At 35.3% G+C, this 10,478-nt stretch overlaps 1 protein-coding gene across 1 annotated transcript; it reads left to right on the top strand.

The window, feature by feature from the left end:
- Window positions 1-1,649: 1,649 nt before the first annotated feature.
- Window positions 1,650-10,242, top strand: LOC110783389 (acetolactate synthase small subunit 1, chloroplastic). Its single transcript, XM_021987730.2, has 12 exons — window positions 1,650-2,125; window positions 2,990-3,203; window positions 4,610-4,693; window positions 4,935-5,003; window positions 5,266-5,349; window positions 5,540-5,689; window positions 6,153-6,239; window positions 6,765-6,869; window positions 6,958-7,080; window positions 8,070-8,222; window positions 8,573-8,638; window positions 9,698-10,242. The coding sequence occupies exons 1-12, from the start codon at window positions 1,917-1,919 to the stop codon at window positions 9,785-9,787; spliced, it is 1,434 nt and encodes a 477-aa protein (XP_021843422.1). The 5' UTR covers window positions 1,650-1,916; the 3' UTR covers window positions 9,788-10,242.
- Window positions 10,243-10,478: the final 236 nt, after the last annotated feature.

The following is a 10,478-nucleotide window of genomic DNA, read 5'->3' as shown; positions in this document are numbered from 1 at the left end:
CATTGGCAAGCGTGTCGACTCGAACCGGTGCGTGTATTCCGGGACAGAGAGATTACTTTTTTTTACAGAATGGTACTTTTTTTTTTAACATGAATGGTACTTCTTTTTTGTCTTTTAGCTATTTGTCTTTTACTCCCTCTGTTCCTTTATGTTCTTCCCGTTTGGGAAATGGTGTGGAAAATAAGAAAATGAAATATTGTAATGATTTGGTGTAAGAGTAATGATTGAATGTAAGAGAAAGTAATAAAATAGTAAAGGAAAAGTAATAAAGAAATGAAGGAGAGAGAAAATATTTTTAATAAAGTAATAAAAAATTATAAAAGTGGAGTTGAGTGAGTGAATATGGAAATGTGAATAAATTAAATAAGGGATGGTGGGGAATTTTATGGTAAAAAGGTATGTCCAAAAAAAGAAATGGGAAGAACATATAGAAACGCCCGAAATAGAAACGGGAAGAACAAAAAGGAATGGAGGGAGTAGTTGATATGTGTGTTGCCACACATATTAGATATGCGAAAAAACAACCTCGTGCATCTAGAGCGAGGTGCACCTTTAACGTGCTCATATGTCTCTTCTATTCTCAACATTATAAGATTTTTTAAACAAAACGTTTAATTTATGAATTTACATCTTAAACTTAAATACATCTTCAATTAAATGATATTATGATGCAAATAGCTTATCAATAAATTTTTGCGTACGAACGAGCCACAAGAACAATGCAATTTACAAAAAAGGAGGAGAATTAAAACCTATGGACTAGTGGCGGTTCTTCTTCATGGCCTGGATGGGCTCTATCCTCCCGGACACAAATTTTCTTAGTGTATTTTTGGTTATATCCCCCTAAAAATTTAATATAATTGTATAAATATATACTATATTCCTTAATTCTTCTACCGCCTCTTCGTGAAACTGTTCAAAATCCGTCACTAATATAAACCACATAAACGGATCCATTAATCAAATAAATGGTAGAACCCGACTCACACAATTCACCATTTCAAAACCCCCTAAAAAGTTCTACAGTTAGTTGGCCTTATTCACATGAATACATGATCAATTGATCATTCACAACATTCACAAGTCACCACAAAAAGCATAATACAATTTGCTAAAAAAGTGGGAAAAGAACCCGAACATTAATTATTGTTGTTCTTCACTTCTGTGGCCATATTTATACTAGTGTGGAGGACCACATTAAAAACGTTCCTTTCACAAGTTAATTATTGTAGAAATTATGAAAATTCAAAAAATAACTCTTTCTATCTCTTAACGTTCTTCATGTTTGAAATCTTATTACTATTTAGAGTTTGAGAGAATCTATTACTCAGTAAATTCTTATACAGAATAAGTAAGCAATTTTGTGTGTGTGTATAACCAAGGTGTTTACAATCGACAATAACAACTAATCATTTCACTCCACGTGCTTCAATCAAGGATAAAATACCAACTAAAGATCTATTTTCAGTTAAAAAACAAATGAGAAACCACTAGTAATTTGGTTCGTGTAAATGAGTGATTTAAGAATATCAATTTTTATAATTTTATTAATATAAAATTAAATACTACTCCGTATGTGTATTAACAGTCAGAGTGCATGCAACTATACAGAATAAATGTGTACATTCGAAATAGGAGGAGGGAGTACTTTATAAAAGTTAATTAATCCCACTCAAGAGTGACAATAAGCACACACTAAAAATGTTCCACCTAAACAAAAACAACATTATTCACCAAAATTAACATTAGAGATACCAATCAAAATCAGGAAGAACACTCCATTAAAGGCAAGGGCATACAAATTCCATCAATCATATTCACAACAGAAAAAAAAATTTATCTTTAAAAAATAAGATTTGGTTTACATAAGTTTTTCCCCATTTTGCACCACTGTTATCTGCTTCAATTTCTCTCTCATGGCGGCTGTTTCTCTGAATGGCAATGGTGGAAAGCTTGGAACTTTGTGTACCCGACCCGAATTCGGATGTGGGTTTTTGAGAAAACCGGATTTTGGAGCTCCGGCAACGGTTTTGGCAAAACCCATGTCGAAAACTTTAAGGTTCAAGGCAACCGAGGTTTCTGCTACTGCCACAGTGACTGCAGTGCCTGTTTCTGCTCAACGCAAGTAATTCAAATTCCCTTTTCTTCCCAATTCATATTGCATTTTTGTTGTTGTTGTTGTTGTTGGCAATTCACATTGCAGTTTATTACTCTTGTTGATTTGCCTAATTAAAGTTGTGATTAAAATTCTGGTTATTGTTGAGGTTTTGGCTTTTAATTGACTGTATTTTGGCTTGATTGACATTATAATGAGGTTATGATATTGATAATTCTTGTTTGTACTAAAATGTTACTTATATATTGAGCTAATTTCTTCTGCATGGTGGATGTTTAAGGTGATTATTTTCTTGTGGTGTAAAGAAACTAGTTTTGGTCTATGCTAAGAGAAGGGATTTCCTGTATGAATTAAGGTTGTCTGCCTTTCTCTTTGGGAAGCACTCAAGCACATATCTAATATCTGATGATGTGATGATTAAAGCTGTCGAAGAGTCGACTCGGTGTGACTGTGTGAGACTGCTTTTTGAGCCAGTTTATTCACTATTGGAAAAGGAAATGATCTTTTCAAAGTGAATGGAGATTTTGTTTCTTTAGTTTAGGAATGATCTTTGTGTTGTCTAGGTTAATTATTAATTGAAGGTTAGTTGCATTTGTCTCTTAAAACATTTATTCCTGCCTATATTTGACCTTACATTTTTACGAAATGTGGACGGGATTGAATGATTCAGGAAGCAGTTGTCAGAACTGTTCCTTTTAGAGTTTAGATATCGGTGTTTAAGAAAAGTTGATAATTGTAAATGAATGGTTCTTTGCTTAATATTTGTTGCATACATGTCAGTATGAATTCTTCGTATTGTTATCTCATTGTATACTGTCATTTGTTTTTTCTTAGTTGAAAATGGAAATCGTCTGACCATGCTTTTTTACCCAGGGTGATGCGCCACACGATTTCGGTCTTTGTCGGGGATGAAAGTGGTATCATCAATAGAATTGCAGGCGTTATTTCTAGAAGAGGATACAACATTGAGTCTTTGGCTGTTGGTTTGAACAAGGATAAGGCTCTTTTTACTATTGTAGTGTGTGGGACTGAGAAGGTGTTGCGCCAAGTAATGGAACAGCTTAACAAGCTTGTTAGTGTCTTGAAGGTAGTCAACTGGTTTTTGTTACTTTTAGTTGGTCATTAATGATGCTTAATTGGTAACACACACCCTCTTTGAGTCGGCCATATTGATTACTTATATGACTGGTTTGTGTTTCTTTTACTTGGTAATTGATGATGCCTTTATAGTTATTGTCCTCTTTTAATAGGCCAGATTGGTTACTTATATGCTAGTAGTTTTATAATTAGTGGACAAAGGGTTTGGTTTACTTAGTTTCCTGATTGCCCTGAATTAGCTGTGCCAACCAGCTGTGCCAACCAGCTGATACGAACCAAACAAATCTAAATAGCTTCTCTAATATTTTGCTAAATTTTCGTTCACTTAGACCTCATTTTTGCTGACATCTTTGAGAGAAATATGATCTCAACTGCAGGTTTTATCATGGAATTGAAGATAGATAGATCAGCGCAACATTCACATCTTTTATTGTCTAAAAAACTTCAGAATTTTGCTTGTAAATGAAAACAAGGTCACAGATAAATAGTATTGCAATTATTGTCCAATAAAATGGTAGAGATGAGGAGCTAATTAACAATCAGTCTTCATGAATCATGTCCACTAGTAGTACGTGAACTATGTTCACTATACACATGGATTTTCTTCTAACGAACTTCAAAATGATGGTTACAAAGTGAAATAAGTTTGGTAATATAGATAATGTGCTTCAACTTGCATTTTTTGTGCACTTAATTGTTAACGAGCATGGGAAGTGGTTAAACAATCAGGTTAGGTCCATTTTGTATGCTATGTAAAGTTTTCAGTTGTTTGGCAGTGCTAGCATATACCTCTCACCAGAAGTTGCCTTTGCTTAATCACTAGCATTGTTGTATGCCTTTATAAATATTGTGCTGTCGCTCGTTTTTAAGCTTTCTTGCCTCAACAAAGTCCCCCGAACAGATACACTTGCGTCGTTGGCTCCACTTGCGACTGCTGTGTGCACACAAGTGCACGATCGGCGCCCGCGTCCCTTTCTTGTTGCTAATAGACAAGAGCGCTCATTCTCAGAAACCTTGCTTGCTCGTGCTTCACGAGCCCTTTGAATTTGTTCCGCACAAGGCTTGCGCCCCTACCGCCCAATAGGTAGGAGCGCGCCGCACGATCCGGTGCCCAGAACATTCGGACCGAATTGTCCATTGTATGATGCGCATCAGTGTAGGCAATAAGTGCTTTCTTCTGTTGAACCTCTATCAACTGTATGTCTTTACCTATGCTCAACTTTGTGTTTCTAAATTTTATTTCATGTTGTTTCTTATTGGATCATTACAAATACTCCAGTACATTATAATGGATCATTTTATGTGTGATTACTGTACATTGTCCTAAATAACATCTTTGGACACCTTGTGTAGTTGTGTGGCCACCTACTGTCTTAATTACTGTCTTCCTTGTAGGTTGAAGATCTGTCGAGAGAGCCACAAGTGGAACGTGAACTGATGCTTGTAAAGCTTAATGCCGATGCAAATACCCATGCCGAGGTAGTTCCATAAGTTCATCTGAGTACCTTATGGAGGCAATATTTTAAAATTTTCAGAAAAATTGTTAAGCACGTGTCTTCTTAATATGTCCATCTTTATTCTATGTAATATTTGGTTATCATTTGTGATATACTGCTATCGAAATCAGTTTGCATAGCGTTTTGTGCGTTCGCCAGTTAAAGGTGTATTGGTGGAAAATCTGATACTGGTTAACTCAAATGTTGAAGTTTTTGGTCTGCAGATAAAGTGGTTAGTGGACATCTTCAGAGCAAGAATTGTGGATATCTCAGAAGACTTGGTCACTGTGGAGGTCAGTGTATTATTTTTATTTTTATTTTCATGCATGGCGTCTTGTGTAACTTTTGTTAGTTGGTTAATCAGTGCTGCACTCTACTATTAGGGTGTTCTTATTTTTCATGTTTAACGCGCAAAAAGTTGTCTTGATGCTTAAGCTTCAAAAGTTATAACTTTTTTTAATCTCCAACCTGCTCAAGAAATGACCATTTTCTCCTGTTTACTGTAGTTTGTAGATTCTACTTTTAACTGGATTTTATTTACCTGTTGCTATGCAGGTGACTGGGGATCCTGGTAAGATGGCTGCTGTCCTGAGAAATTTTAACAAGTTTGGAATTAAAGAAATTGCAAGGACAGGAAAGGTTAGTACTTTAAACGAAAGAGTCAGAAACTCAGAATACACGTCGTAGTATAGAAAAGGAAAAGAAACATTTAGAATAGCTAAACAACTATTGATCTTTCAAGTTTCAACTAATTTTTACAATCTCATTCCATGTGAGATCAATGAGAAAGAAGTTTACTCAGCTGATTTTGTTTGTGTTGATGTGATAGATTGCTCTAAGGCGAGAAAGGATGGGTCAGACAGCTCCTTTTTGGAGATTTTCTGCTGCTTCTTATCCAGATCTTGAAGAGAAAGCCGTTAATAATCTTGTGGAGTCTGCGAATATAAGTATCAATGGCGTTCCTGGCTCATCATCAAGTGTAAGTAAAGTTCTGTCTGCTGAGCAATAATCTCACCTTGTCTCTTATATGAAAGTAATATTTTGTGGTTACAATGCCCATCATTTTGCAAGCCCTTATTATACTACCTCCATTCCTTAAAGATCTTTACGCTTACTATTTGCATAGACTCTAATGCAATATTTAACCACTAATATATACAATTCCATATGTAAAAAAATTATAAAAAGCTGATATTCAGAAAATACATGAGTCCAATCTAACAAGATCTTACATGATAACGTTTTGATGTATATAATAGTGAGATTTTATGGTCAAAGTTTTCATACTTTGGACACATATTCCAAGGCGTAAAGAACTTTCAGGAACGGAGGTAGTATATATATTATCTGCAGGTTTAATTGTTATTCATAAATTTAAACAGATGTTTTGTGTTTAACAATATGCATTTTGACTTATATGAGTTTTTTTTAATTCTCTGAAGGGCGATGTTTATCCTGTGGAGCCTTATGATATGTCCATGGTACATCAAGTACTTGATGCTCACTGGGGTGTTCTTTACGAAGGCGATGTAAGCACTCTTCATTCTATTATTATGTGATACTCAAAGCTTTTTAGTTACTGTCTGATATTCTCGAGCATAAAAATAATGGCAGAAAATATAATAAGTTGCTTGATAGATGATGAACACAAAAGGGGATATAAAAGTAGTGACTTGAGGCCACCACTCTCCAAATCCTAAGCTTTACCAAATTCTCAACATGCCTTCCATAACCTAATGTGCCTTATTTATAACCATTCTACTAAACCTACCTAATTTGTCATTTACCTAATATCACTCACTACCTAATATGGCCTTCCCTTACACTTTATTCATTACAGTTATTGCATCAGTGACATATCAAACATGTCTCAGCAACAGCTCTTTAAAAATGCTTTTTCTGATGTTTATCTTTCTGAACTTTCGCGTTTGTTTGGTTTAAGAAATAAAAAGGGAGATTTGAGTGTTCACTTTCTATAGTTGCACAAACTTACAAGTTGATCGTAGCACAATCTTTTGTACTAATATCCTGACGTGCTTCTTTCATCATGCCAGTCCAGTGGACTCCGGTCACATACTCTGTGCATGCTAGTAAATGATGCTCCTGGAGTTCTCAACACAGTTACAGGGGTAATTTCTCGTAGAGGTTACAACATTCAGGTTGGTATGACTCTGACTATGGTAAAATCCGTAAATATGTATACTTCCTTTTGTTTTGTATGTGATTTATACGTCCCCTTTTTTTCAGAGTCTTGCCGTTGGCCCCGCTGAAAAGGAGGGTCTTTCTCGTATCACGACTGTCGTTCCTGGAAATGATGAGTCAATTGGAAAATTGGTTCAGCAACTTAGCAAATTAGTAGACCTTCATGAGGTGAGTATCTGTATATTTAGAGTAGGAGCTGTTGCTCAACTCTCAAGTAGGCCAATTTTCCTGTATATATATGTTGTAAATGGTTTATTATTTTTTCCTTGTATATTTGTTCCATTTAGGCTCCCTTTGGTTTGGTGTAAAACGTTTTCAGTGTAATGATTTTCCATGGAAAACATTTTCCAACGGAAAACACAATTCCAAACTAGTTTTCCTTTGTTTGGTTCCTTAAAAGAAAATGGGTTTTTTCCATCCTTGCCAAACCAAACAACGTAAAATGATTAAAAAGGGGAAAATCATTTTCCATAAAAACGTTTTACACCCTACCAATCGGAGCCTTAGTGCAATTATTTAGTAAAACATAATTCAAGCTTTCCTTTTGTGTGGGAGTAGCTATTAGTGAGATCCTTGTTTTTCTTAAAGCCCTATACAGTTCGAAGTCAGAATAAGTTCCTTATAGTGTCTTGAAGATAGGTTTTGTCACTTATTTTTTGACCATTTTTTTTGGAAAAGTTATGATATTTTGCACGATTTCCCATTTTCTACTGTGGAATTACTTTAATGGCCCGTTTGGTAACCGACCATAAATGGTGTTAATGGGGATGAATTTGTATGTAAATTTGTACAGAAAATCAATGTTCATTCCCATGGTAATGGTAGTTTACTCAAAGTTATCTCATTTTCTTTATAAAATTCCATTACCATCCATTACCATTTGGGGAGTGGTATTAAGTGGGAATGCAAATTTATGAAGAAAAACACCAAGTTTGAGATAAAATTTCATTACCATAGACACTTTCTTTCCAAATAGCACTTAGATTTATTTCCATTCCCACTATTTATTACTGGCTACCAAACGTTCCGTAAGGTGCAAGAAAAGGTTCCAAGTTGTTATCTTAGTCCAAACTATACCAGATAGTCAGCAGCTTGTTTACATGTACCTCATTCATGAAAGATTTGACAACCTGACTAATGGAAGGTTCATTCTGCAGATTCAAGACCTTACTCATTTGCCATTTGCGGAGCGAGAACTTATGTTGATCAAAGTTGCTGTAAATTCTTCTGCTAGGAGAGACGTCCTTGATATTGCCAATATCTTCCGTGCAAAAGCTGTAGATGTCTCTGATCATACCATAACTTTACAGGTATATGTGATTTTACATTGTTTTGGCTATTGACTTTAAATCATAAATCACGACTTTCTTCATTTCACAATAGATGCATCATTTTGATTTTTCACACTATTCATTTACTAACTTTAACCATAATCATTACATTGTGTAGACAAGTTTTGTGTTTTTTTAATTGTGATTGGGTTTAAATCTGAATATATATTTTCAAAATATCTAATTTTTTTATAAAATTTATCAATATGCGATTAAATATATTGATGGTCAAAGTTGATATATAATAGTATCGAAAGTAATGCATCTATTGTGAAACAGAGGAAAACTTAGATGAGCATCTTTCTAACGTTTTCGACTTGTCTTTCCAGCTTACGGGTGATCTAGACAAAATGGTTGCACTACAGAGATTATTGGAGCCTTATGGCATTTGTGAGGTCTGTATACTTAAAGTCTTCCAATATTGATAATTTATTAACTCTTTGATTTTTCTTTGGGTAGAATTATGATCTGGTGAAATCTGATGATTCTTAATTATATCAACTTTAAGTATGGAGTATGATACTGTGATCTGGATAGGGAAACCAAAAATTTCATTCCCTAAGTAACTGACAGCTGAATTCTTTGATCCTACATAAAGTCATATTAAAATTTAGCTTCCTCACAGTTGTGTAGTATTCAGGACTGACAAATTTGTTACTGATCAGACTGATATAAGTCATACAACCCTTCTCGGGGAAATGGAAATCAAAATTATTTATGAAGCAGATCTCTCTGTTTTTGTTTCTATCTACCTCTCACCGAACATCGTTTTTGATGGGGGTGGTTGTTCAACTCAGAATCGGAGATAAGAATACAGTCGTGTTAACTGTGTACACCGTACAGTCGTGTTTCCTGTGTTTATGCGTATGGTTGAGCATTCATAAACGTGGTAAATTAGCTGGTAAATTACACTGTACAGTTTCTAGATACTGTTTAACTGTGTACACTTTACAGTCGTGTTTCCTGTGTGTATGCGTATGGTTAAGCATTTAGAAACGTCGTAACTTAGCTGGTAAAGTCTTTCGAGGTGGTACTTGAGACTTGAGTCTGAGATCTATTTTCTTGTCTTTTAAAGGGAGATTACACTTATTACCTCTATTTTGAGTCCTCCCCTCAAGCCTCCACCGTCTCTCTGTTGGTTGTAGGATCCGTTCTCTTCTTCACCTATCTGATCTGATTTTTCTAGTTTCTGTTGTGATATGATTCTTCCTAGTTTGGTTTGGTATGATTCGAATGTTTTCTGTAAGTGTTTTTTGCTTTTTCTGGTCCATCTGGTATGGTCTAATAAAACAATAAGAATAAGGTGAAGTGAACAAAGCCGTAGTCTAAGCTAAAAAGATGGACAGACTCAGAGTCAACATCTTAATATATGATTTGATTAAGAAATACTCCATTAACAAAATTCTATGGCAACCTTGTTGGCTTACATTACTATTTATGGCGGTGTCTTGTAGGTGGCACGTACTGGAAGAGTGGCGTTGGCTAGAGAATCCGGGGTGGATTCCACATATTTGCGAGGATATGCGCTTCCCTTGTACGAGTGAAAATCTCTCCGGTTAGAGAGTCCAATTTCCGTTTGCGCTTCCATTGTTACTTGTGTAGATCAAAATGCAAGTGACTCCGAGTGAAGGCAAAATAGTAACTCCAATCTTTGATTCAAAGATGCAATTTGTATGAATAGAAGTAGGTTTTTGTTTTGACACTGTGTTTGTCTACCTTGTAATAACCAAATTGTTATCTACTTGTAATCCTTTCCGGGTTTTCGTTACCTTCTTATACTCTGGTTAGTAAGGGTGTGCAAAAACCGGCCCGGACCGGAAAAATCGGTCCGGTCTTCGAGTTATTAATATCTTTTTCTGGTCTTCGGTCCGGTCCGGTCCGGTGACTCCAGTCCAAAACCCTTTAAAATCGGGTTTTAGACCGGACCGGTTTTTGAGTTTTTCCCTACAAAAATGTAATACTTCGTATAAACCATTTAAAAAGTCAACTTTCTTCTCCATTATGTTGTATATTATTCTATATTGTGAGATTTTATTTTACGTTTCAAAAAAGGCCTTAAGCACTTGGTTTTTTTTTATATATTTTTTACATTTTTTTACCATATTTTGTCGAAAAAATAAAACAAATATATAGAAATAGGTCTACAACGAGTCCAAACCATTTTGGTCTGGGGTTGGACCGATTTTTTCAGTCCAGGTCCGGTCCAAGCACAACCAGTCTGGTCTCCGGGTCTTG

Source organism: Spinacia oleracea, chromosome 4 (assembly GCF_020520425.1).
Source record: "Spinacia oleracea cultivar Varoflay chromosome 4, BTI_SOV_V1, whole genome shotgun sequence".
NCBI lineage: Eukaryota > Viridiplantae > Streptophyta > Magnoliopsida > Caryophyllales > Amaranthaceae > Spinacia > Spinacia oleracea.
This window is presented reverse-complemented; position numbering and strand designations above follow the sequence as displayed.

What these genes read in the sequence shown, in the direction of transcription:
- LOC110783389 (XM_021987730.2), top strand. Translation starts at nt 1,917, where the DNA reads ATGGCGGCTGTTTCTCTGAATGGCAATGGTGGAAAGCTTGGAACTTTG. An exon ending in AATTAGTAGACCTTCATGAG is followed by an intron (nt 7,081 to 8,069) that starts GTGAGTATCTGT and finishes TTCATTCTGCAG; the next exon opens with ATTCAAGACCTTACTCATTT. An exon ending in ATCATACCATAACTTTACAG is followed by an intron (nt 8,223 to 8,572) that starts GTATATGTGATT and finishes TTGTCTTTCCAG; the next exon opens with CTTACGGGTGATCTAGACAA.